The sequence below is a fragment of the Molothrus ater genome, chromosome 10, assembly GCF_012460135.2.
Source record: "Molothrus ater isolate BHLD 08-10-18 breed brown headed cowbird chromosome 10, BPBGC_Mater_1.1, whole genome shotgun sequence".
NCBI classification, from domain to species: Eukaryota; Metazoa; Chordata; class Aves; order Passeriformes; family Icteridae; genus Molothrus; species Molothrus ater.
The window spans coordinates 15492361-15520186 of record NC_050487.2 but is presented as its reverse complement, the minus strand read 5'-3'; the positions used below and the strand labels follow the sequence as shown (position 1 = coordinate 15520186).

General features: G+C 43.7%; 1 protein-coding gene across 1 annotated transcript in view; it reads left to right on the top strand.

Annotated features, from left to right (window-relative positions):
- The window catches only part of LPP (LIM domain containing preferred translocation partner in lipoma), a 319560-nt gene that overhangs the window by 116373 nt on the left and 175361 nt on the right, over positions 1-27826 (top strand). Inside the window, exon 5 of the mRNA XM_036388370.2 lies at positions 509-710. Coding sequence (XP_036244263.1) covers positions 518-710 — 193 coding nt within the window. The 5' untranslated portion in view covers positions 509-517. The remainder of the gene's footprint in view (positions 1-508; positions 711-27826) is intronic.

The following is a 27826-nucleotide window of genomic DNA, read 5'->3' as shown; positions in this document are numbered from 1 at the left end:
AAGTCTGAATGAAAATCACTAGGGCATGGGGTCCTAAATGACATGTGAAAAAGTGCTAAAAGTGTATTTTGGAAGTGTGTGTGCCTGTCTGTGACTAGACTTGTCCCCAGAGCACCTGCACTGTTGTACATTAATGTACTCAAAAAGGCCTAACAGGGAAAGGCAAATACATCACTACTGTGCTGAATGCAGGGTGGGATTGATGGGCTGCTTCAGGGTATCAGCCTGTCTCTGCTCTGGTTTGAAGAGGAAAATAGCAATGATTATTGTAGGTACCAACAATAGCCTGATCAGTAATTCTGACCTGCTGGGGAGAGAAAGGCAAATTTGCATCTGAAGTCCTATGTATTAGGAACAGCATATTTAAAGTTAAGCATGCACCAGTTAAACATATTTTGAAGGGTTTTGTAGGATTGATTTCATAAACCAGAAAAATAGTGGAATTGCAGCTGTTCCTTCCCCAGCTCAAACTCCTAATGTATATGTGACTCTCTTTATGTCTCCTCAGACCTGAAGCATGTCCCACCCATCCTGGCTGCCTCCCAAGAGTACCAACGAGCCTGTTGGCCACGTTACTGCAAGGATGGAGACCACACACACCTTTGGCACTCCCAGCATCTCCGTGTCCACCCAGCAGACCCCAAAGAAGTTTGCGCCTGTGGTCGCCCCCAAACCAAAGTACAACCCATACAAGCAACCAGGAGGTGATGGTGAGTATTTATTTTCTAGGAAGGAACCACAACTGCCTCATTCAGAGGAACTGACTGCTAACACAGGCTGTTCTTGATTTGCTCTTTGTTGGTGAGGTTGTGAGAGCCTCCCTTTTTCAGGTCATTCAAATCAAGAAGGATGTGAAGGTATCTCTTCCCCTTGCTCTGGCTAGCTACCCTCCTGAGAAGTGCAGGGCTGGGGGAGGGCATGAGGACACAGATCTTTCTCAGTTCTAGTTGAAAGCAGATGTCCTGTGTCCAGGACTGGTACTTTTCAAGGGGTTTTGCTTGTTTGGTCCCTGCTGGCACATGATGATTCAAGGAGCTTAGGCTCAAGCAATCCTTTTCAGTATTGGTTCTTTGACCCCACCACAGTGGGAATGCTTTACAAACAAGGGGTTGATCTGTGGAATATAAGTATGATTGGGAGTGGTAGGGCATAAATTTGACCAGTGAGTCTGGAAGTGTTTTCTCTCCAGTCTGCTGGATGGATTGTTTTAGTTCAGTTTAGTTCTTTCCCTCTACTATGGAACACTCTTGAATATGAAATAATTGGGAAGGTATTTAGATGACCATTGCAATGGCCTCTGGAGCTCTTATGTCAGCAAAACAAATGGCCTGCCAGTCACTGTGTGTCAGCCTTCCTCTACTTCTTGCTGTGAAAGCCCTCCTCTCCAGATGAAGTTGAGCAGCAAGGGTGGGATTTGGGATCCTGGCTTGTGGACACATGGAGGGGAATGAGTTTCCAGGAGCAGGACAGCATGACTGGGAGCAACCCTGGAAGTTGCAACTGGAAACCTGCAAATTGGAGCACCTGGGATGCCCCTGGCTGACAATGGAGAGTTTGTGATGGAACTGCAGCAGAAACAAGTGAAGGCCAAGAATTTTAGGAGAGAGTGGTAGCTATTTTGGTAGAGCATGACATTTTCTATTCCTGGTGATTTACTGCAGGTAGAAATGGGGGGAAGTTCTTCCCCTCCTTCTCTCCAACCTTTCTCCAAAGAAAAGCTCAGCTGTATTCAAGCAAATGGCTAAATCAGCTTTTGTATTTGGTTTGGGATGCTCTACATTGTTCCTTCACTGCTTTTCCCTCTTTATGTTGAGTACAATAAGATAAATATCACCTGTGTATTTTTTCCTCTTTCTGCTCTATCTTTTGGAAGTGTATACATTTTCAGGAACACTACAGAGTAACGGAAAAGAGAAAGAAAAACAAAGCAGCATATTAAATCTTACATTTGAGTGATTTTCTAAAGTTAAGGGCATTTTATAGGAAAGTTGGAAAAGCCTGATGAGTGTTTTGGGTATTTTTTGTCTGCCGCTCTAACTTCGGAGAATTCAGAACAAAAAAAGAAAATGTGTTGGAGAGGGAGAAGCGAAGTCATATGCACCTGTTCTGCTGCCTTCCCTAACAAAACTTAGTGAGAAATAGGAAGAGAAAGACATTTGGAATTTAAAAAGTAAAAAATAATCCATTTCTGAAATGCAAAGAAAATGTCATCCTCGAGTCAAGTGGAAATTCTTATTTTTCTAATTCTCTTGCAATTAAAAATAATAATGGAATATGGCCCCTTTTTTCCTAGGAAATCTGTTCTTGATCAGTCAGGATTTTTTGTGTGAAAAAGATCAGTATTTCTTAATTGTCAGTGTTTTAGTGATTGTAGGTCTAATGGTATGTGACTGAGGAACTTTATCACCTTCTAAAAAAATCCTGTGTTTCTTGCCATTTGTGGAAGGAAGTTTTCCCAAGGAGCAGAACAGGCACTGCAGGCTGAGAAGGAGAGACAAGGCACTCAAACATTTCTCATTGTTCCTGGTCCTGCAAGCAGTCAGGCATTGCTGGGTCTGCTGGAAACCAGGAGATGTTTGGGAGCTCCCAGAGGAGTTTGTCAGTGCCAGTCCCTTGCCTTGTCTGACACTGGGCTTTTAGAGATCCCATCATTATATGACAGGCCTGGAAGAGCTAAGGGTTGGCCAAGACCTGGTCAGAGGTAGGCTTAGTGATGTGACAACATGCCTGCAGCTTTAGCTAATCCTCTTCCAGAAGGTGACACACTGCTGGTTGCTGTCAGCAGCCTGTGCAAAGCCATTACCATCCATATATAACCCTGAGAACATGAGGCTTCTGGGATCTGCCAGGCAAGGGCTGGGGTGAGAAATAGCCCAGTGTGCTTCAGTCACTACCTATGGCTCCCTTCTCTCTTCCAGGCTCCCTGATTGTTTTTTCAATGACCTCCCTGATTTCTGCAGCAATAATTCAGCCTGGGAGATGGCTCCAGGCCCCACTGGTTCCCTGCTTACAGGGGCACTGCCATTTTGCCCCAGTTTGTCCTCTGTTGGACACAGGTCTTTCCCACCTGGTTAACTGTGAGTCTGTAGGTAGGGGAGTGGCAGCATCCCCTCAAACCCCGGTGTGTTTTCATCCCTCCTACCCTGGCAAAGCTGCTTAACTGGAGGCACATGGGCTTCCCATGGATCCTTCTGCTGGAGATGAGTGGGAGCAACAGCACTGCTCTGGGGAAGGGTTGTCCTGCTGCTATCATTGGTCAAGAAGTGGCTGTGCTCACCACAGCCTTGGCTGCCCCAGCAGTGTCACTGGAATTGGCTCCCTGCAGCCTTTGTAGTTCTGGAATCTCTCTGGGAGACTGGCAAATTCTGTTCCTGGTAATTTCCTCAGCTCATTGCTGTTAATGTTTAGGAATGTGCATCCTCTGGCCTTGTGGTTCTTATTATTGTTTTGTAGGTGTGTTGCTTGTACGTAGAGGGTCTGTCAAGCTGATCACATTTGTGGTTTTATTTCTTGATCGTATTGAAGGCAGAGGGGAAAGACACTGGAGTGAAAGACTGTGCAGCAGGTGCTGTGTGTATCCCCCTCTCCCTCCCATCTCCTACCAAAGCATTTCCTTAGTCTCACCTTGACTTCAATTTTATTTTTTATTTCCTGATACCTACACAAAACTCAGCCAGAAGGTGCTGATTAAAAGCTGCTTAATGGAACTTTAACAGAAGGTTAGAAATGGTTACATGACTGAAACAAAGTGAACTGGCAGCAGCAAACAGTTTATAAACAGGAACATTTTACTGTGATTTGAAGCACTCAAGGCATGTGTTCAGACCACTGAAGTAGCAATTTTCCTGGCGCTGCCAGCCCCCGTCCGTGCTGTTTGCCATGCTGAGTTGCTGCAGCTTGTTTCACACCAGATTTATCCACTCATCAAAGCAGAGACCATGTCTTGCTCTTGCAGGGATCTGCCTGGGGGCCCCTGGGTATGACTGCAGTTGTGGCAGAAGTAATGATCATAATGGTAATCATCATCAATAAGACCCAAGCCCTGCTTAGCATTCTGCACAGATCTCTGCCATGCAGGCAGCCCAAGAGGCAAGCACAGCCTGTTTGTACAGGTCCTTCCAACACCTGCTGTGGTCTGGGCTGTGTTTCTGGAGGATTTAGTGCTGCCCCTCCCCAGTGTGATGCTTTGCAGGGGATTGACCTTGCCTGATCCTGGAAGGTGTGAGCAGCACAGTTCCTGGGAAGTGCTGGTGCTCATCATCTTACAGAACTCTCTGTATTTACCCCACAGAGAGAGGAGAGGAGAGCTGTTCAAGCTTGGAGAAGATGTTTATCTACAAGGTGAACAATTGTGACTTGGCAGGAAGTGTAGCTGCTGAGGAATTAGGCTGGAAATCAAAATTAAATGTCCAGACGTCTGAGCAGTAGCTCTAAGAGTTTAACTGGGATCAGGGGTACTCTTTGGATGGAGCTAGATGTGTCTGAAGTTTGACAGCATCTTCTCTTCATGCTGGGAGAAGATGAGTCCTGAGATGGATGAGGCATCAACCAGCCATGGGTCCTGACAATCTGCTTCTTATATATTTGACTTCTTTCTCCATGCTCATGTCTTTGGTATTGCCTGCCCCCTCCCTCTTTTCCTCAGCAGATGCTGTTCAGCAGTGTGCACAATGGTTTTGTCCTACACCAAAAATCTCTTAAAGAAACTAAGATTTTTCTTCTGAGGAGTTCGTATTAATTTTGTTTCATTTAAAAGCAGTGGATGCCCCATCATTTAAAGTGCTCAGGGTCAGGTTGGACAGGGCTTTGAGCAACCTGGTTTAGTGAAAGATATTCCTTTCACTGAGGAATGGCAGGGGCTTTGGATTGTATTATTTTTCAAGGTCTTTCCAATCCAAACCTTTCTGTGGTTGCCCTTCCTCCTTTTCCTGCCGCTTACTTTTCTCTTGCTCTCTGGCTTTTAGACTTATATTGGTATTTCAGCATCTTCAACAGAGCTGGAGCCTTAGGGAAACACTGCCACACAGCTGTTCCCATCTATGCTGGGCTCAGGACGATAGAAAGGATTTATAGCTTGCAGATGAAGCAAATTCCATCTTTGCCTTAGTTCCAGAAAATGGGGCCTCACCCTGCAGGGCAGACTAAGGAGGCATCTGGTGTGGGGTGAGATTGGTGATAGCTGATCTGCTGGCTTAGTGCCTGCTACTGCGGGGCTGGTGCTGCTGGGGTGGCACTGGGGCTTGTATGCCAGAACTGGGAACTGGGGGCTTCAGAAATGTGTAAAATCTGTTGTCAGTCAGAGGTACTCAGAAGAGCCTGAATCAGGGCCACTGGATGGCTTGGGAGCAGTGAGTGACAAACTTTGCAGTGTGAGTCGCCTTTTGGTTTGGATCCTTTTGGTTTGAATATTATTTTGGTAACCACAAAAGTTCTTTCCCCCCTTGGTTCCAAATAAAGCCCTGCAAGTCCAGCAGAAACACGCCTGTGCTGAAACAGGTGGAGCACAGTGGTGAGCTGGGGAGGCTCAGCTGGATTGCAGGGCTGGGCTTTCCAGACCAGCATTCATGAGCACTGGGGCAGCTCCCTGGGGATTGAATTTACCTCCTCTGCCACTGTGTGCAGTCACTTGAAGGATGATTTCATGGTGGTAGGGAAGAAATGGAGTCCATCCTTGCCTACCAGATCATTGAATGGCTCCCAGGAGGTCTCCTGCTCCTGCAAAGATGTTTCTTTCCACTCCCTAAAAGCCAAATCTGTCCTATTCTTGCAGTGTCTGCTGTTTGTATGAACAGGACCATGTGTTTTTCTCAAGCTGCCTGAGACAGGCTGAGATGCTGCCGTGCCAGCCCTGGTTAGAAAGGGATGTGCAGCAACATCCCTCCCAGGGCAGTCACTCTGTGGGGCTGCCCAGGGCTTGGAGGTGCTTCTCTGTCACACTCTGGGGCTCTCAGGACATGCTTTACAAAATTAGCCACGTTAGTTTATGCTGTTGGGTACTTCTAAATTCAGTATTTATTAGTGCTGATGTCTTTCCTTCTAACTGCCATCCTTGGTGAATTTAGTATCTACAGAAACACTTAATATGGATTTAATAATGGGAACTAAATGAAGGGATGAGCCTCAAAGCAATCTCCTCCTTTCTCCTTCCTTTCCTTGGGCACCTTTCAGATATGGTGAGCAACAGGTCTTATGTGAAGGTCTTTGAGGTTTTAATTGCCTCTTTAAAAAACCATCTCCTTCCATTTACCTTGGTTGGAGGAGGGGGCAAATGACTCATGAGACAAAGCAAATGAGCAGGACGAGCTCCAGGGCAAGGCTGTGCCATGGACACCAGTGTGTGTTCTTGAACCCAGCTGATCCAGGTTTCCCAGAGCTTGACTCTCTGTGCCCTCCTCTTCTTCATGGGTGTGGAGGCTTTTGAGCACTGGTGAGTTATGTTCTGCTATGTCTGTAGGGGACTGGGGGCATGAACTCTCAGGCTGTTTGTTGTTTTGCTGTTTTGTTTAGGTTTTTTTTTTTTCCAGGCAGATATACCTAGTGGGTTTTGTTTACAGCAGCTGCTATCTGTAGCTCTGTCTTAATTTTTGAAGCTTGGGCATGGATTTATTGGACTAGACACCCTGTGTTATAGCTGTGCTGTTCCCTGCTCTGCAGTCTTTGACAGTTCATAGAAGCCAACAAGGTCCAGAGTCTGTTCATTATTTGTATTGAGAGCCCTGAAAGAGTAAATTCAGGCTGACCTGAAAGATTCTGTGGTTTTTTCGTTTTTTTTGATTTTTTTCCCCGCTTGCCTGTGCTGGTTCTGTTCCACAGCAGGAGGAATTCTCACTTGTGGAAGAGCTGTGTTGGCTGAGAGGCAGAGGGGTGTTGTACCTGCTCGTTGAAGTATCTCAGGAGCTTCTGCAGTGCTCTGCTGGTTGTTGGAGGAAGGCTGGGGTGCAGGCACAGTGAGCTGTCTCATCCATGCTCCTGTGGTGGTTTTGTGTGTGCATTGTTCAACACTAACATCAGATAATGCAGTTATCCAGAACTGGACAGCTAGCAGGAGCTGACTGCCTTGCATATGTCAGGAGATATGCCTGTGGACCATTGCTAGTGCCCAGAGGAGGCATGGGGACACGTTGTTACTCTGAATTGAGTCCTGGGAGTACCAGAGTATTTGCAGTGGGATCTGCTGGTCCCTCTCTTGCTCCTCATCTCTTCCACTAGCTGAAAAAAAATCATTGATGCTTCACGGGGAAGGAAGTGTCTCAGTGGTGGGGCAAAAAGATAGGCTGAGAAGTGTTCTAACACTTTTCTGGTGCCATCCCTCACAGCACTGAGCTAATGGAGTTGAAAAATGTGGTGTGAATAAAGAGGTGACCTTGCTGTTGTAAGTCATCCTGACTGGGCCTGACCACAGCTCCCATGTTAGTGCTTGTTTCTTAGAAAAAGCTTTTTTAAAGTACATATTATAAACTTTTAAAGTCTTTCTTAATCCTTCCCTCATTTTTCTATGTGTTTCTTGTGCTGAATGAGATGCAGCAGATGAAGCAATACTTTATTCATTAGTGTTAGAACTGCATCATCCACAGGCTCTTACAAAACACAGCTGGTGAAAATGATCTTGAAACTCCAGGCCTCTTTGTGGTGGGCTTGCTACCTTCACACAAGAGCATTTAAAGCACAAGCAAAGCCTCTGAATGCTGCAGAATGAGTGGGAAGGTGGGGGTCCCTAGCTGTGAAGCAGTTTGGGGCACCCTTTTGGAAGTGTCCATTGATTCCTCTCGAAGCACATCCTCTCTCCTGTTGGTTAAGAACCGAGTGAAACCAGTTGGAAATGAGTGGTGGTTCTCATTTGTGTAAAACTGGATTTAAACTGCCCCAAGCAGGCTGGGCCATGTTGAAGAGGAATGAGACCAAGCTGGTGCCTTTGTGCCTGGCCAGCGTTGCTCCACTCAATAACTTCTGAGTTACAGGCATAGGGATTTTTGCCCAGTTGTCCCCAGCAGAGTGTCCAGTGTCAGGACCTGTGGGTCTCACCAGTGGGAATAAACTGGCTCTGTGTGGGGCCTTCTCTCTTGTTAGCATTCATCCCAAAAGTTGTTTTGTTGGATAACAGTGTCTGCATCTGCTTTTTTTTTTTTTGCCAGAAACAAATCCATAGAACTATGTCTTGGCTTTGCTCTCAGGATGAGCATTTTCTTTTTGAAATACCACCTCAGGGAAAGGCCTGGGAAGAATGCAGCATAAAACAAGTGCATAAAAACTGTTATTGAACTAGTATACTTATCTGTAGTTCACAAAATGTCAAGTCAAGCCACCAGATTTTATTAAGTATTCTGACCATGTTTTGTTAGAATTACAAATATTAAATTTTCACAGGCTCTGGAACACATTGCCTCTTATTTGGGAACTACTTGAAGTAGTGCCTAGCCTTGGGTTTCATTCTGGTGAGTGAGCTTATATTTTCTCAGTTATTTGGTATCATAAAGCAAACATTGCACTTCTCAGCAGGTAGATTCTTAATTTTTTTTCTGCCCTGACTATTTTTTCTCATTTTCTTTTCTCCTGTCTGTCTATTCTTCCAAGAGACTATATTTAATTTTTCCACTTCATTATTTCAGACATCAAATAGTGATTCATCTTAGCAGTGGCCTGCTCTGTGAACCACAATAGTTTGGGTAGAATAAAGAAAGCGGGCAAAAAAAGGGAAGGGAAAAAGAGAAAGAGAAGACATTTCTGACACACTGAAATGGAAGGGAAGTATCATTTAATAACCTGAATTGCAAACGTCTGTCATCAACCATATCAAACCTTCTGTTAAACAGATAATGTTTGTCCTGTATGTAGTTTTACAGGGCTGTGGTGCCCAGTCCAAGTAAGGGAGCAATGCTAATGCAGAAATAGCTTGAATTCAAGCAGGCAGCACTTGTCCCTTTTATTTTGATCTGAAATGTTAACATCCTCCAGATGCTTGTCTGTTAAATAATAACAATTGTTATATGATAGTTAACAGTCTAGTAATTCTTTTTTTTTTTTTTTGCCTCTTTTTTTTTTTGCCATTCTTCACACAGTGCTGCTCTTCTACTCACTGGAAACTAACTATTGCAGTAAAGGATTATATGTATGCTTTCCCTTTTCTCTGCCTAAAGCTTTTTTATTTTGCCAGGCTGAGTCCTGCTAAATCAGACCAGCCAGTAAATGTCTATTGGATTATATTACAGGTTGGTGTAATAAAAGGTTGGAAGAATGAATGAGCAACTCTTGAAGCCACAGAGGCTGTACTTGTGGCCAAAGAGCAGGCATTTCTAGCAGTGAATCCTACACAATTACAATTTGGACTAAATATACCAGGCCTGAAGTGTTTGTTGCTAAGCAAAGTATGTTTAGATGGACTTGGCACAGGACTTGAGGGTCTGTGAGCAGGACTGAGAATCCTATGGCTCTGCTTTGCCTGGAGAGGGAGATTTTGCAGAGGATGAGCGGGGATCTGCTCTAGATCCTAATAAGTAGAAAGTTTCCTTTTATCTGAAAATTCCCCTTCTGACTTCTTCTTTAACCAACACTCACACTGCAAAGTCACAGCTGTGGAAGAAAGTGCAGGAATGCTCCAGGGGCTCAACTGGGGATTTACCCAAACTATTTGAGGAGCTGAAGTGCAAAAGACTCACATGTCTCTTCCAAGTCTTAATTCCTGTGATGACATTGACTAAGGAAAGGTTTTGGTTTCATCTAGATATGACCCCAATCATAAAGCCAAGCCTGCTGTTAAGGGCTGGTGGGTAGAAATTGCACTCTCATGACAGCTGGCATTTGTTGTGCCAAGCATTGAATTTATGGGAAATGACATGGAGATGAGGAAGGAACCTGTGCTCTGGGTCATCTCTGTTACAAAGCCCACTTGAGAAGTTTTATCAACTGGTGTTTCTTAATACTCTGCACTGTCTGTGGTGTGAGGGTGTGCCCAGGGGTCCTGCCACAGGAATTGTCCTGAGTGAGTTGGTGGGAGGAGAGGAGGCCCTCAAGAGTATGAAAATGGTACCAAAACAGTGTGGGCAAGCACAGTCTTTTGAAAGAAGGTTTAATAGAAGAAAGTATAGAAGTTTGAAATTTATGTTATAAAAAGTGAGCGTTATGAGGGTTGAATTCTTACTAAGTGGAGACTAGTAGTCTCTGAGGTTGGTGGCCCCATTCTTAGAAAACCAATTCTTTTGTTCTCAACAAAATCAACTTTCCTCAACTTTTTGCCCCATGTACCCCTCAGTACAAGCTCTCAATTTGTGCTCCAAATTTCCTATCTCCTCCACTGGCTCCATCCCCTGTTCTTTTTTGCAGAGGACACAGTGCCAGTCTGTGGCTGCTTCTGCGTGAGCTGGGAGCCTCTTGGGCATCCTCTGGGAGCTTCCTTGGGACTGCTGGACACCTACAGCTGGATCTATTTCCAGCTGCTTTCCTTATCCAGAAAAATCCATCTCAGCTCTTTGCAGAGAGACACCAAGAGAGGTGTCAGCTCACCTCTTAGCCCCTCAAGTGTTACAATCAGCTTTACAACATGCTGTCAGACCCTTCAAGGGAATGTTCTGACCCAAACTATGCTGTGTATTTGCAAAGTTTATTTTTCAAGACGGTAAAAAGGAGTAATCATTTTTCCTAGGCCACTTCTTAGGAAGGGTAAGAAAAGGAAAGTTTCTCAGTGAGGATGCAGTAACACCATTCTGGCTGTCAGACAGTGAAGCACAGGAGGTAAAAGTCAATTCTTCTCCCTTCCCAGTCCTGTGATTTAAAATGTTTGAACGTGCACTTCAGAAGCTGGGGAAGTAAAAGCCCCCAGTTGTGCCTGGAGGCTCTCCAAAGGCCATGGCGAGCGGAGGGGCTGCGGAGTGTTAATACAGTCCATCATTTTGTAACAAGGCCGATGTTCTTGTATGAGCCGTGTCAGGCTGTTGTCTGCATGCTGTCTTTGCTGATCACAGTAATCGGGTCATAAGAGAGGGAGAAGTAATAGTGCGTCTCTTAGCAACCAGCCCCAGGAGAAAGAGAAAATTACTCAAACAGACTATCCAGCCAGGGAAGTAGAAAGATGAAATTTTCTGAAAGTCTGTTGGAAAGTGCTCAGGGACATAATTCTTTTATGTGTGAGATCCTTACAGGCTGGATCCAATGGTATCAGCTTTTTTTTTCCTTGTTGTCTTTCTGGTAAACTTTTATTTTTAATTGGCCTCAGAAAAAACAAGGGGGGAGAACTCCGTGAAACAGACACATTTTGAAAACATAAGGAATGGATTTTTTTGTATTTCTGACAATGCCAAGGCGGAGGGAGGGAGGGGAGGTCAGTGTGTCTCAGGCAGGAGTCAAGGGGAGCCTCTTATCTCTGCGCGAGTGCTTTGAATGCTTCCCGTGTCACTGCGAGCCAAAGCATGTTGCTGTATCTGCCAACGCTGCAGTGGCATGTGCAAAACAAACTTGTTGGGTCTCCATTGCATTGCACAGGGTGTCATGTCTTATGATTGTCACAGACTGTGAGCTGTGATGATTGACAGCTTGGCAGAGAGCTGGACCTGACCTGCCCTCCCAGGGGCTGAGAGGCCAGGCAGAGCAGGTACTGCTTGAGTTCCTGCCAGCAGCCTTTTTCTTGTTATCCTGGTTTTTGTCCTCATCTAAGGTACTGGTTTGTGTAAGACATGTAGGGAAACATCTCTGAGGCCTTCTCAAGGACCATTTGGCCAATGTTGACCCCAGGTCTCAGAGGGAGGGCAGTGGTAGGAGCAATCCGGAAGTCATAGTAATAAACTGAAGCATTTGCAGCTTGTGTGTGGGATGAGGACAAGTATATGTGCTTGTATCTTATATTTTCAAAAATTTATTTCTCATTCCAGAACTTGTACTTCTGTGGTCAGCTGGTCTGCAGTCCTCCCCACTGGGGCATGCTGGCTGCTTAGGGAAAGGGACCTAGCCTGGCATTGTCTGCCCCTCCTTGCTAAGCGAGACCTTAGATCTGTGTGTGTTTAATGGCAAGAAAGTGAAATACTGTAAAATAGTTGTGAGTGTTCAGATTTGTGGTTGCATCCTTAAAACTATTGCCGGGACAAAATCTTTCTGAAAGCTTGGCTTAGTCCCTGGCTTTGAGGAGACATAAGGGGCACTGTTACATGTGTGCAGGGGAACAGGCACTGATCCAGCTACTAGTCCGTGCCCTTCCTCTGCTTTTGTGTGCTCTGTGATACCAGGGCATGTCTAGTTTATGCAGGGGAACCAGCTCACTTCTGCAGGTGATAGTTTGACTATTAGTAACAGATCTACTTGCAGATTCATGTGGTTTACTGAAGGGTACAGCCATTCCCCCAAATTGGGATCCTGGACAGTTGGGTAAAAGGTTTGGGCTGATCTGGACTGCTGTGGTTGAATTGTTGTTGGTACCTGGGTTCATTCAAGTCTTGCTAAGGAGCCTTGGAGACAAGGCTGACTTCAATGTCTTATCCTGGAAATAATCTGTAGAAGAGAGGAGAAAAACCCCAGCCTTGCAGCTGCACAGAATATCTTAGGAGCAACATCTACTACTGTCAAAGAAAAGTGCAATAAGGAACACTGTTAATTGTGACTTCTTCCAAGAATATCATAGAGACTTCTCCTTTGCTGTCTTGTCAAAAAGAAGAATGACTTTTTTCCTTAAAAGTTTAGTAATTTAAGAATTCCCTTGCTATTTTTGTGAGTACCAGTAAGTGATGTTCCCTGGAAATTTTCCCCCAACTCTATAAATACCACCCCAGGGCTTACAGAAGTGAGTCAGTTTGGGAAGTCAACACCAAGCACTTCCTCAGCACAGCCTGGCAGCCCCCCAGCCAGAGGGCACAACTTCTTCAAAACTGCTAATTGGTTGTTAATCTGCAGTACAGTTGGGCTTCTTCTTGAAAACTGAATTCCTGTTGCTCATTCTGACCTTCCTGTCATGTTAGAGATGATGGCACAGGGGGCAGAAGAGGCTGAGGCACAGTTTGAGTCTTGAAAGTTGTAATTGGTATTTTGAGGTGCCACCTTTTCTCTGGATAACAAGCTCATTGAATGACCCCAACTGACAGTTAGATGAAATGCTTCTAATTGCCATATCTCACTGTCCTGGGACCAAGATTATCTCACAGACCTTGCTTTTGTAATTGGGTCCTTTCTTCCTTCCCATTACACTTTTGACATCACTTTTGTACCAGCTAGGCACAAATAGAGCCATTTGTAATTCTTTGTGTGGTGCCCAAGGAGAAATAGCACCTGGGTTACTGAATTAATTCTGCAGGCATAGGGGGGAAATTACACTGGGAGCTCAGGTCTGACACAACTGTCTTACCTAAAAATCACTTTATAAAGACAAGAGGCAGTGCATGAGGGAACTGTGAGTTGGGTAAAATCACAGCTGGTCTGTATCTCCTCTGGTATCAGCATGGACTGGATACCATGCAGTCGTACCAGATAATGCATGAAGCATTGCAGTATCTTCCTCATCTTCTCCTTAGTCCATTCTGTGCCTTAGATTTGAATTAAATTCACATTTGATCTCTTCTTGTTAACCCATCCCTGCCCACAGTGATCCTGCAGAGTCTGACACTGTAACCCTTTCCTCCAGCCAAAAAATCAGTTGTGTTTGTAACAGAATACTTTGACTTCTCTTGGTGCATCAGGCTCTCAGCCTGTGTGTGTGTGTAAAAATGGGACATAGGCCCTCAGGAGGGAGAGATGACCCTGTGGCAGCAAGGGCTGGTGGATCTCTGGCTGTCAGATCTCTAGGTTTTGTTCAATTGTTTACATCCCTTATTAGAGTCAAGAGTCTTTCAGACTTAGCTGCAGGAATGATTGGTTTGGCTGAACCTGAAAACTTGTGACAATTAAAACATTTCTTCATGCCAGTAACTCATACTTAGTAGATACACAGAAAATACTTTAAATTTAGCAGCTAATCCGACACAAGGGATGTGATGCGTGACCACAGCTGAGATATTTCCTGCAAACAGAGTTGGACTTTATAAACAAGAAACCTCCAATCACCACAATTCCATTCTGAGTATATGGTTTTACTGAGATATCATGGAGACGAGCTAATGGAGGGTCCTTTTGCCTTTTTATGCTTTCTCATGTGGGAAGACCATATAATATTGCTGTTTCTGGTGCACGTTTAGCACTGTCTCTTTGCATCCAAAAGCGCTCTGGCTAATGATCCCTTTTGCCTCAGTGAGAATGTGTTTTGTAACTGCAGTAGGCAAACAAATAAAAGAGAAATAAAGTATCAGGGTGACTATTTTGGGAGATGAGCTTTCGCTTGGTATGTTGATTTTCCAAAGAGATATGGCACATCCAGTACCTCGTGTAAGTTGACCATCCAGCATGGCATGGGACTGTGGAGTGGGAATATTCCATTTTAAGACTCTGTTGGGCAAGACATGGGCTCATGTTTGATGAATCTTGCCAACTATTTGAAGTGCTGTGAATTCGACCTGTGAAACTGGAGGCGGAGGTGACACAAGTAGGAGAATCTGGACCTAAATGTCAGGGCCTAAAGGTCACTTTTCATCAGAGCAAAGTGCAGTTGTCACCACGAATGTGGGGCTGCAGGAAGGGCATTGTGAGGCTCCTTGTCTGTTTGATCTACTGCTACTTGACCAAATATGCTTAGTTTACACTAAGGCCAGAGGGTTTTTTTTCTGAAAAACCTGTCTAGCTAATGTGATTCTGATCTTAGGACTGAAACCCCCCTTTTTTGGCTCTTTTTGGGCTTTTTTTTTCTCCTGTGGTCCAAGAGCTGTGAAGAAGTTTCTGGGCATTTGGATAGTGACTGAGATAAAATTGAAATCAGAGCTTTCTCATGCAGCAATTCTGGCTCCATCATGCCCAGAGTAATGAAAGCTCTTTATGAGAGGAGCTGGAAAACTCATGAGGCATGAGAAGGAGAAGGAAGATGCATCTTATTTCTCTAAGCATTTAATTGCGAAATCTTTTCACTGCTTATTAAAATGATTAGTCAAGACTATTGGAAGGCAGTGAATGTCTATTTGTGGGAACTAGGGAAGGATTGATTGTGTTAGATTTCTTACCTCCTTGTTTTCCTTCTCTATTGCCAATGGTAAATGATTAAAACGAGGGTGTATTTTGAAAAGAAGGTTTCTAAAGAGAGCTTGGAGATTCTGTCCTTGTTTGTTAATTCTTTCGTACGGAATAATCAACATTTGGAAGTGGCCAAGAAACAACAAAGCATTTGTTTGCTGCTTCCAAAGCTTTAGCATGCTATTTGGGAATGGAATCTTGGTTTTGTCTGGTTGTCCCTCATTCAGTGGTACTGCAGGACACATTTCCCTCTGACACTTGCACAGCCCAATTGCTGCCTGGTTAGGTCAGTGATGGCTCCTCTGAGAGGATTTGTATAGAGGAAGACCTGAAGCCAGATACTTATTGTCAGGGGTGGCCCACTAGAGCTGAGAAAAGGCACAGCCTGCAAGGAAATAAAACACTTTTAGATTTAGCCAGTAGCTCCAGTTTTCATTGGCAATAATCTGGGCCGGGACACAAATGTGTTTACTGTGAAAATGTCAGTTTTATATCGCCATATCGATGTACTTTTAAAATATTTGTTGGAAAACAGGAGAATGGAGTTTTCTGTCTTTGATTAAATATTTTCCTGTTAAGGTTTGGAAGCTGTGTCCCAGGGGCCTCATTACATCCTGTACTTCAGCTGTGGGCTGATCTTCTTGGGCATGGGATTTGTTTCATGGATGGCTGGCATGTGGAGATCAGGGACTGCTGGAGTCAGTGGGAGCTGTAGCTCTCATGTGAGTGAGCAAGTGGAGTAATGCTGGGAGCACTGTATTATCTTCAGGTCACCCTACTGACTCCAGTGAATGTCACTGATCACAATTTTGTCACTTCCTAGTCACCCTGTGTGTGCTGGTAATGTTAAGAAGGCATCTTGAGCCCAAAGGGGGTTCTTACTGAACTGCTCACATCTTAGGAACAGGAGCATGGTGCTTCCAGTGCAGGTGGGCTGGTGGATTTGTATGGGGCAGCTGCACAAAGCCCTCCCTGGGGGCTTGGAATGTTGCTTTTAGCATAGTGGAGAAACCTGCTCCATTTCTCATCATCTTGACGTGTTCTTCATCGACATTGGTACCTGATGAATGAAGCATTGCCTCTCAGACTCCATTGACACGTCGTCTGTTGCCTGTCATCTCATAAATCTCCCTGTGAAACTCTAAGTAAACACCCCTGGGTGGAATCAGCAGGTCATTTTTGTGGCATTTCTTGTCAACTAAACAATAATTCATTAAAATTTAATGACTCTTTTGCTCTGGAGAGGAAAAAAAGAGAGTTGGCGCCTGCCTTTCAAGTTTCTGTCTTGTTTGGCAATTTTTGTTTTATTTTGGAGATATTTTTATATTTTATTTTGAAGGAAATCAGGTTGATAAACTAAAAGAAAGCCATCTTACTACGAAAAGCTTGAGTGCTTCTGAGAACATTTAAAACAAGGATGACTAGAAATGACCTTTCCATCCTGAAGCGAACTTTGAGCGTATTCTCCCTTTGGCATTTCTAATGATAGACTTTCCATCTGGTCTTTGCTTAAAAGCTAAGATGCAGCTTGGGTTTTTTCACATAAAAACTGTACGTACTCTAAAATTAATCCTCTTGATCATTTCACTTCAGGGAGAGGAATGCAGAAACACTGGGAATATTTGCTTATTTTTAGCAGCTCCAGTCCCTCTGAGAGCAGATTCCTTTTGTCCCAAATAAAGTGGATTCTGATTTTAGGGAACCCTGGATTTCCCTCTGCTTAAATTTGGGGAGATTATACCCTCTAGAGGAGATTTTTAATGAAAATTGAAGAGATGTCAGTGGGTCTGGTGGGATCTGAATCAGTGGGGAGGGATTTGTGGTTACTTCAGCTACCCTGGGCAATACTGTAATTTCTAATGCTGGGAATTCCCTGCTCCCAGTTTCCCATAGTGATTCCCCAAAGCTGAATGTACTAGAGGGAAATCCTAGCAAAATGAATGCTTCAGGGAAGAATTGGGGATCTCCTGAGAGCTACCACTGCAACCATTTAGCCTCATTTCAGCAGAATCTTTGGGGAAAGTTCATAAACCAATCCTTTTGCTTAGCAAAGCATTCCAGCAAATGCCTAATTTGATACATGCTTTGTGAAGGCCCGTGGGACATAACATTTAAGAATGCACTTGAACTTAAGAGTGTAACTGAGCCCCTGCTGCATGCAAGCACGTGCATGCAGGAGGGGAATATTTCTCTAGATCACATGTAGGAACATCAGGCAGCAGATTTTAATTTTTTTCCCCTGTAATGCTGATTGCCACTGAATGTGTTTGCTCTCTCTTTTTTTTTTTTTAATTTGTTTTTTTTTTTTTGGTTGGTTGGGTTTTTGCCTTTTCATCATTCTATTCAATGAAATGCTACAAAAATACATGTAGGTGGGAGATTACTGGTGAGCCATCCATTGCTCAAAATGTTTTTCTGGTGGGAACAGCCAAAACTAAGTTTGTTAGCAAAGTCACATTTCTATCAGCACTGCATATGTGGCATGCATAGAAAACAGATTTTCTGAGCATCAAGGAGGCTGCAGAACAGCAGATGTGCTTTGGGGCTTTTGGCAGGTAGATACTCTTCTGAGGGTATTGGCATTTTTGCTGCAGGTTCTTCTGGTGACCAACTTTATTAAAACAATGGGAGGGAGAAAGGATGTTACGGATAATGGAAGAGAACAATTCTGGCACACGTAGCTTCCTCTTCATAAAGCTGTTTTTCCCTTGAGGCAATATATCTTGCGTCTTATGGGAAGGAAATCTTACAATATAAAAGGAAGTCTGAACTGCTTACCAGTGAATTTAGAAGCATAGCAGTTGGATTCCTTTCATGAAGAGATAATATGGGGCCTGTTCCAGTATATTAGGGAAGCTTTTTTAAGATGCTTCTCCAAAAATAGGAGGACTCTGGGAATCACATCTTTAAAATAATATTTGTGGGTGGCTTATGTTAATATTCCCAGAACCTTGGGGGATGTGTGCTCAGCATAACGAAGGTGTTCAGAGAGCAAGAGCAGCAGCAGTTTGGTATCTTTGGGCTGCAGGGCAGGGGAGGATGGCGTTGTGTTCCTGGGGATGCCTCTGACGTGGGCTGGAGTGGTCCGAGGGCTGTCCTCGCTTCGCTCTCCTGCAACAGCTCCTGAGGGGCTGTTCTGCCTCCAAGAATAGCTGGCACATGGCAGTGCTCTAATTAGGCTTGCTCTCCTGCGCTGGGAGTGACGTGCCTGCTGCCAGCTCTGCTGCCCAGAGGATGCCCCTCTCCACAGACAGCTCCCCACGGTGCAGCGCGGCAAAGAGCTGCGTCCATCCAAAGGTTTGCAGCTTTTTAGCCTCGCCCCAGTGAGGCTTACCCTTTCACTGTCCCAGATTGCTCTTCTGTCTTCCCGTTCTCCACAGTTAAGGTAAAGTCATGGAGAGATTTTCTGTGAGTAGCACAAAAGGTGAAGCACAGATAACTTCAGTAGGCATAGCCAAGTGAGGGTGTTTTATACAGACCGTAGCAAACTGAAAACAGTAAACAAAAAAAAAAAAGGAGAAAAGTGTCTAGAATCCTTCCAAAGAATTTTTGCAGAGTACATAATTGAAGGGGATCTTTTTGATAAAGGCTAAATTGTGTATGGGCATGAAAAATTCATTAGGGAATTTAAACCATTTCCAAACCACATAAAACATTAAACATTTCAAGCTCTGGAGTAGCTTGAATATGGCGTGCATCATCCCAAGCTTTAAGCAGTCATCTGATTTTTCTCTTGCAAATGTTAAATATATAGTAAATGAGAGCCAAAGTAGTCTTTATTTGCTTTCTCATGATGACTGTGGAGTCTTGAAAGGTTTTGCTGGCTGACCTGACACACACCTTTGTTTACCTCTCTTGGCTAGATGATTTTAACTGCAGTATTTTGAAGAATGAGGGGAGCAGATATCAATGCTGCAGTCACAGTGTCCCATTCTGTGCTTGTGATGAACTCCAGCCTTGGTCTTTTGTATGAGTGTGTCTCAAACTAGCCTTCTAAATCCAATGGAATTAAAGATTTTAATCAATCAAGATGCTGATCATCATGACATGATATGATATGTATTGCCTGATAAGGATATGGAGTAAATCTCATAGTCTTTGAAAGTAGAGAGTCCTATTCTTCAAAAGATCATCAACATCCACATTTAGGTTTTGGCCAGATGGGTTACTGGATGCTAAAGCTAGGTCATACCTGTATTTTTAAATCTAAAATCTGTCCTCTTGTGTAGAAATATAAATAGTGGCCAATTTCAGAATATTCTCAATTGCATTCTCAATTGCTTCTTATTTTCTTGACAGCCCAGGTGCCCGAAAATACCATGTTTTCTCTTTAAATGAAATTGTTACTCACTTGAGTGTCTTTCATCAGGGAAATCTGACTGTCATTGTTTAAATCCTCTAGGAATGAGCTTTGCTTTTGTATAAAGCAGTCACCTTGGATGACTGCGTGCAGCAAGTCATGCTTTACAAAATTGCAGTGTGAATTTGCAAAACCTGCTTCTCTAGGGTTTCATGTAAACACCAAAGGAGGGTGTTTCTGCTCTTCTCTAGGAGAACACGCAGGCCGTGACTCAAGTTTGTCTTTCTATGCCAAAGATGGTCATGGAATCATATCACAGAATCATCAAATGGTTTGGATTGGAAGGGACCTCAAAGATCATCTGATTCCACCTCCTCTGCCATAGGCAGGGACACCTTCCACTATCCCAAGTTGCTCAAAGCTCCATCCAACCTGGTCTGGAACACTTTCCAGGGATGGGAAGTCTACAGCCTCTGTGGGCAATTTGTGCCAGTGCCTCACCACCCTCACAGTAAAGAATTTCTTCCATATATCCTCTCTTTCAGTTTAAAGCCATCCCCCTTGTACTACCACTACATGCCCTTGTGAGAAGTCCCTCCCCAGCCTTCCTGTAGGCCCCCTTTAGGGACTGTAAGGTGTTCTTGGCTCTCCTTGGAGCCTTCTCTTCTCCAGGCTGAACAGCTAAGCCTGTCTTCATAGGAAGACATGCCAGCCCTCTGACCATCCTCTAAGAAAACTCTGCACCCCTAAATATCTCTGTGTGCACCCTTGCCAGGGCAGAGAATGTGCTTTCCCCTTGTTACACTGTAAAAACACCACATTGGCAAGATGCACTACGACCTTCCCATTGCTTCACATGGGACTGGAAAAAGGCAAAAGGAGTGATTGTAGCCCACAGCACCAGGGCACTGTCTTTGCTGTGATTCATGAAGAAGATAGAGATGTTGGCTAGAAAATTCTCAGAGCTGATAAGCAACTCTGAATGACGTAGGCTTCATGATTCATCATAAAGCCTCAGCACACCAGGCATTTCTGTGCATTAAAATAATTTCCAAGCAGTCAACCTTCCTGGTGTCTCTCTGGCTGTTTGCACTTGCTGATAATGTCAACTTGGAAATCATTCTTCCTGCATCATCTGTCTGATGGAGGAAAAGGCCTACTCTTTCCAGCTCACTGATAAAGGAGTTCTTGTCAGGTGGTGAGATGGACCATCCCCTCTTCTCCTGTGCTGCTCAGCCCTCTCTCCCTCTCTTCACTGCGCCAGGCACATGCTTGTGGAAGCACGAGGAGATGTGTATGTGACAGTGGATAATCACTGTCCATCACCACTGGCATCAGCAGCCCTCCAAGGGGGACAGAGGCTTTTGTCATCAGAGAAGATTTATCCTCTTCTCGTCCTCCCTAAGCACACACTCAAACAATATATCCATTTTAATTGTTTTCTGAGAGGTTATTAATATTGGAGTGGGGATTTAGAATGAAGATCAGTCATTAATCTGAAAAGGATAGATTTGCACTCTCCTGTAGCAAAGCTGAAAAAGAAATTAGAACAAAATAAAATCGAGAGAGGTTCCCCACCTAGCCTAATTTAATTTTTTGTTTAACTAAAATTGTCCCAGTAGCAGTTCTGAGGAAAACCAAACCTCAGACTGAAGATTTCCAAAGACCAGCCTAGAAACTGCAGCAATATGTTACTACAATTTGTTACCCTTTTTTTCCACAACATTTTATTTTAAGAATAAAGTCTCTGGCTTTTCAAACAAAACCACAATCTTAGCAGAGGATTTTAATTTTCTTCCGCATTATTCCTTTTAACAATATCCACAAATATTTCAGTAATTTGTTTTCTGTCGGTTAAATAGAGAACTTTAATTCAGTCTGGGAGCAATCTCACCCAGGTTTCTCTACAGCAAATAGTGCTTTTGGTGTGGTGTGTTTCATGGCAAGGGCACCCTCTCAGTTGCTCTGGGCTGATGCCAGACCCTAATACTTTTTCTCTGGAAGGGAGGCACCATATGCTGAGCAGAGTTACAGTAAAACTGCTGGTTTTATTGACTGCTCTCTCAGAATGGTCAGAAGGTTAAAATGTGTGCTTGGGCAACTACAGTGTCGTGGCCATTCCTGCTGGGAATGCAGGATGGGAGCCACGTTCCCCCAAAACCAGACCAAGTTCCATGCTGCCACTGTTTATCCCTGCTTGTATTCTGAGGATAGGCAGTCTGCCTGGGTCACTCTAGGGAGTGAATTCTGTTATCATCAATGTCCTGAATGGGAATATGATTCTCATCCTTGGGAAGACCTTTGTGTACCTCTGTTATTCACCTCTTCCTTGCTCATTTTAAGGAGCTCCTGATGGAAAATGCTGTCTCCTCTTGTTTTCCCCACCACAGTGCTCTGGGCTCTGACTAGACAGAAGAATGGGGTGGTTCTTGGTAGGAGATTTTGCAGAATATGAAAAAATGCATGTAGTTCCTTGTCTAAAAGGTCAGTTTAGTGTGGGTTTTTTTTTTCACTAACCAGTTACTTTGTTGAATTATGCAAAAGTGTAAATTTTAAAGCATTTCTTGTCACATTGTGGCAATAACTGCAGGTATAAGTGGGAATAGTACCTTTAGGGTACTGGAAAATGGTCTTTGGTACAGAAAGCTTTGGAATCAGTGTTTCAGTGTATGATTCATCTCAAAGAAAAGAAAGTCTGCATCATTTGTTTTCTTCTCTACTTTCTTTGTTAGCAAGAAATACGGTAGAAAGGATATAGAGGATATAGGATACTACCATCCTTTTGTATTTTCTTTTGATTTTAATCCTGATTTTTTTCCATGTTCTAGCCAGTTCACATGGGACATTTCTGGTTGGTACCAGCAAAAGGAACCAAACCACCACTATTCCATATAAATATATATTTCTATACATTTATTTGCAGAGTTAGAATCATAGAACTATTTAGAACTGGAAAATATCTTCAAAATCATCAAGTCCAGCCATTAACCTAACACTGCCATGTCCATCACTAAAATTTGGATATGGAGCATTGCTATTTATTTTGAAAAAAATATGATAGAGGTGAATTCTATGTATCCAACATTTAATTTTATCTTCAGTTATCTTCAGGGATTAAGGATGTAATTTACTATTCAGTGTTACAGCAGTGAATTAGAAGGCAATTAATTTTATCACAGACGGAAAATCAAGATGCTTTTCTGCTCCCAAGTAGCACTGTCTAACTGCAGTGGAAGGAAGAAAGCCAGTGTTGTTTGCATTGGTGTAAACAGTGAACTGAGATACATTTGATGAAGACACATTTTGCTTTCATTTTCCAAGTCTGGGTGTTTGTAAGTGTGACACAGGGAGGGGTGGCAGAGAAGATGGGAGGACCCAGAGGATGAGTGACCCAGTTTGAAAACTAGTCCATGGGGATTTGTTTGATCAGCTCCTCTGAGCACTGTACTTGCCTTTCCCGCTTGGTGGTTTTGCTCCAGTCTCTGAAACCAGGAGCAGAAGACTCAGTGAAGAGAACTTCTTGAAGGGAGGTTGACCCTCTCCTCCAGGAATGGTCTGGTTGTGGCTGGGTTTTGTTGTCCCTCTCCTTCGCATGCTGGGCTAAGAGAATGCATCCAGTCCTTCCAGATGTTCTGCAGCACAGGCCACTGCTGACTCTGAGGCTTAAGCCAAGGCTGCAGCACATGGGTTTCCTCTGTCTGCTCAGATTGCAACTTGCCTCCCAAATGGGAAAACGATACAAAAAACAGGCATAGGAAAAGATAAATCCAGCATTGCTTAAAACTGTTGGCTGCAGCTTCCAAAACTTGAGGAAGTCCCTTGGTGGTGAAGAGCTCTGTGAGATGTTTTTTTGTGATCTGTGCAGTGTTTTGTATTTCATCGCTAGGGACAGAGAGGGTTTGGTTGAAGATAAGATAGGTTGTGTCTTAAGGACATGGTCCCCATCTTCCCTGTCAGCTGCCTCAGGGGAGAAGGCTGACCAAATAAACAGACTGACTTTCACTGTGCTTTGCAGCAGCAGTCGGTGGAAATGAGATCCTAATCCAGTAGCGTAGCTAATTTTTTTCAACTCCTTCAAAACAGCCCTCTAATAAATTAATGCATATGTCAACTCTTGTCAGAAGCTCTTAGCAATGAACAAATGAGTTCAACACCATGATCTAATAAACAAATAGATAACCTGTTCCACTTTGTTCTGAGTGAGATGGTGTTTCCCTCGTTGAGTTGTTTCATGGACCCTTCACTCTCAGAGGAGAAGGATGGTATGGTGGGAATGCAGCCCATTTCCACTCCAGGACAGGGTTTTCTCTTCTGACTTAAATGCTCTGATTTTCACTTGTTTACCTGGAAATCTCTTCTTTATTTTCTGTCATTTAAAAAAAAAAAATCATTCAGAATTACTTTTGTCCCCATTATTAGATTTGAGCAGCTGCAAGTGAGATCTCATTGTACTAGTTGCTGCACAAGTAAGATGAAATCATGCTCACTTCTACAAATAAACATTGCAGACAAGGCAAAGGAAAGCTTTTCATGCTGGTGGACAGAGACACAGTGGGGTGGTGACATCCCCAATACCCTAAAAGAAGTATATGACAGGGAAGAGTGCTTAGAGCTTTTTTGTTAAATCTTACGGTTCTTCTTCTGCCTTCTATTTTAGCACAGATTTTTATTGAAGTTTTAAGGTTCCATGGACTGTTTCTTGCAACAGTTCAACTTCAGTCCTTCGCTAAACTTTGTTAAAGGACCATTGTGTTTCCTGTGGGTCACATCTATGGCAGAGAGGTTGGCTGTAGGACATTAGATGGAGTGCTCTGCCCCACAGTTATATGGAAAAATAATATTAAGATTAAAATGCAGCCTTCTGTTGATGTCTTTGTAGGCCTGATGTGTAGGAAGCTCTGCTGATGTGCATGTGGGAGGACAGTCCAGCACGGAGTTGCACCCGCTTGCTCCTCCCTGCCACCACTGGGGCTGCAGGAGCATTGACTGGGATTTGTTAGGAAGGATAGCACTTGGTGTCTACAGCCACCAGCTGAATGGAAACAATCTCATAAAAAAGACCCATTGTTTTCACAATGAGGGGCATCCACTGTGGTGAAGCAGCTGAGATTTTGCATAATTTGGGGAACTGAATCCTTATCTCCTACCCTGGTGCTAATTACTGCCTTTGGGGTGTTTTGAGAGGGAGGTCAGTGAGGTCTGAGTGAAGGGGTGGAGGGGATTTCCCACATTGGTGACGAGAGCTGGAGTGAAAGCTCTGTGTACAGGACACTAAAGACAGCATCTGTTTGTACCAAATTAGGTTGCTCATTAAAAGCTACGCCACTTGCCGTGAGCATGACATAGTGTGCCAGTGCTGTTCCTTTTAACAGTCATAAACTTGTGGGCACAAACTTGCAAGGGGTCCAGTCCCTGGACCCTGAACTACTGGCTATGCCTGAGTAGTGGTAAAACCCAGTTACCTCTGGAGAGGAGTAAAAAATGGCTTTTGAACTGCTGCCTCAGCTCAGCCCCGGATGTCAGAGCAGCCAGCGCTGGATCTCCCCACTGGCACTCTCCCATGTGGCTCCTCTTCCCCACCAGAGTCTCATCTGCTTCTCCTGAAAGCTTTAGTACCTTATTCTGGCTCTAGTAACACTGGAAGAAGTCCAGAGTGATTCCAGCAGAGCTATTTTGGATTTGCATTTGCAGGAGGAATTGTACCTAGAGGTTTTAAGCTAATCGCACGGTCATTTTTCCTCTGTATATTTAACCACTGAGGTTAATTAACATTTCAAAGTTTCACAGGCTGCTTCTTCCATTATCTCAGCCAGCTGTGGTGAAAGGCAGTGTGGCAAGAGGATGGTAGTCTGACTGGAGTTGTACAGATTGAAAAATTACTGGGAATTGTTTCCAGTGAATCCCAGGGGTTTAAATAGTTGGATGGCAGGGTGAAGGTGGAGGTGAGGATGAGTAAGCTGCCATGGTACACATTTCCTATTGACTTTCCATGTAGTAAACAAAATTACCAGATGATTGTTGGCTTGTGGTGAATTTGGATTTTTTTTTTTTAATTTAAAGAGAATATTTTAAGCAGGACTGCGATGCATAGTCCTGAACTGTAGGGGACTAATGTTCCTGTTCTCCAGCTGGGAGAAACTAATTCAACATCTTGTGTTGTAAACACTCACTCATTTTAACTGATTACACCTCCAATGTTCCTCAAATCACTAAAATTACTAATTGCTATTCCTTACACATCAGAGAGTGAATCCTGAATAATTAACCCCAAATAAAATTAGATGAATTGGCCCTTTTAATTAGAATCCCTGCTGCTGTTTGTTCTGAGCTTCCTTTTCTTACTGTTAAGAGACTTTTAGAATGATTAAAACTGTTTAAGACTTAAACAGCCAGTGACCTTTTAATACAATGTAAATCCATAAAAGCAATATTTCAGCTAGCAGGTGGTGAAGTAAATTTTCAGTGCAACTACCTGACAGACTCAGTATTCCTTTTTTAAATGCTGAGGATGAAATTAGCCAGTGTGGGTTTTTTTTCTTCCTCATGCTTATTAATACAGTAGCTGATTAGCACAAGTAGTTCAAATGGTAGGATTAGTGATTGGTAAGAGTGGTAATTTAAACAGTGCTTTGGGTTGTTGGAGCTGCTTTATTTTAGGAATCACAGGCCAATGTGGTATATTTAGGTGGATTGTGGAGCTGGTATGCCATCATGCAACAGTTTCCCCTGCACTGACGTGGTGTCAGTGATTCCTCACAACATGGTTGGGGCCAAAACATGATTTAAATTGTGTGTTTTCCTTGCCTAGTGATGTGTTAAGTACAGATGCTACAGAAAAACGTTTACTTTTGGAAACTTAGTAAGATGTATGTTCACACCTAGGAGGCCCCGGGTCACATCTATAAAAATCCTGTGCTGTCACTTTGCAGTAGGAAGTTTCCCAGACCATGTAGTAATACTGGGATATTCTGCAGGCTCCTGCAATGGTCACTGTGGATTGCAGGTTCATGGTAGCCTCCGTCAACAGGATTTTAGTGCTCAATGAATTAGGGTTCAGGTGTAAATCTCAATTGTTTCAATGTCAAAGCTTTGGCTTTCTGCAGTAGAAGGTAAATACTTGACCAAGCAGTGCCCCTGTCTGCTCAGTACTTTGCCAAATGGAGTCTGGATCAGAATGGAAACGCATCAATGGGGTTCACTCCATCACTATCCTTAGTCTGGTCTCTGAGTCAGGGCTGAACTGTGTTTCACAGGTGATTCAAACTCATTCTGAACCAGCTTCAGAATCAGAAATTATCAAGATTATAGTCAGAAAGGATTATTTTTGCTTCAAAGGAGAAAATCGAAATCAGCATCTGACATAGATCATCATCACATGTCAGCCAGAAGGCTGGGAAGACCAATGTAAACCCAGATTTTTGTTTAATAGGTTTCATTAACTTATTGTTTCCCTGAAAATTACAGTGTTTTGCTTTTTCATGTTTCTCTGTTTTTTCCCCCCAAAGTATCTCTTTTACTGAACATGTGAGCCCTTCTTCAAGTCTAGAAGTTTCAAAGCCACAAATCTTCATGTCTAAACTACTGTGTCTGTCAAGGGGGGGAGGCAGTTACTGTGCTACAGTTCATTTGTTGGCTGGCAGATATATCTCCTGAAAACAAAGACTTGAGACATGAGCTTGATCCAGCAAAAAATGAAGTGCACTTAAAATTTTAAAGGTTAGCCTGTAAGTGAGAATGGCGTTTGCTGTATGAGGCAGGATGTTTTTCTTAGCTCGTACTCGTACCCAGAAGGCGTCAGGCAGCCAGTGGCAAAGATTTTGTGAATTTCTATTCACCCTGACAGGTTTGTGCTGATGTAGGTGTCTGTTAGGGCTTTGAACAATTTTATATTTGTGTACTTAAAAGTGTAATAGTGAAATTATTAAAGGGAAAGAGTGTAAGAGGGGAAATTTTGGGGCAGAGAGGGGTAAAATGTTGCAAGTGCATCTACAATGGCACAGATTTGTTTGAAGCCAGAAGCCAGGCTGGGGCCTGGGAGGCATCACTTCTGCCAGTGGCTCTGCTATTGCTTCCCACCATAACCACGATGGACTCACCTCGTTTCTGCCTAATCACTTGTATTTACAACATACAACTTTCTATTGCTCAGGGTGGGCCGAGGGTGGGGCTTTTATTGCCAGGCTGGCAGTCCCATCCCTGCTGCTGCAGCGGGTGATGCTGTGGTGCAGGAGCTGCACGGGTGCTGAGGGAAGAGCTCAGGGCTGTGGTTTCACAACACATTGTGCTGCTGCATCTGAAATAACCGAGCAAGGCATGTGTCTCACTGCACAGCTCCTTCGTAGGTTGACTCATGGTCTACACAGCTGTATGCAGGGGAACGAGTAGCTGGTGCAACAAAAACTGTTTATTTTCTCTTCTTAAACATATGGTAAGAGGTGGAGATTTCTCATTGTATGAGCT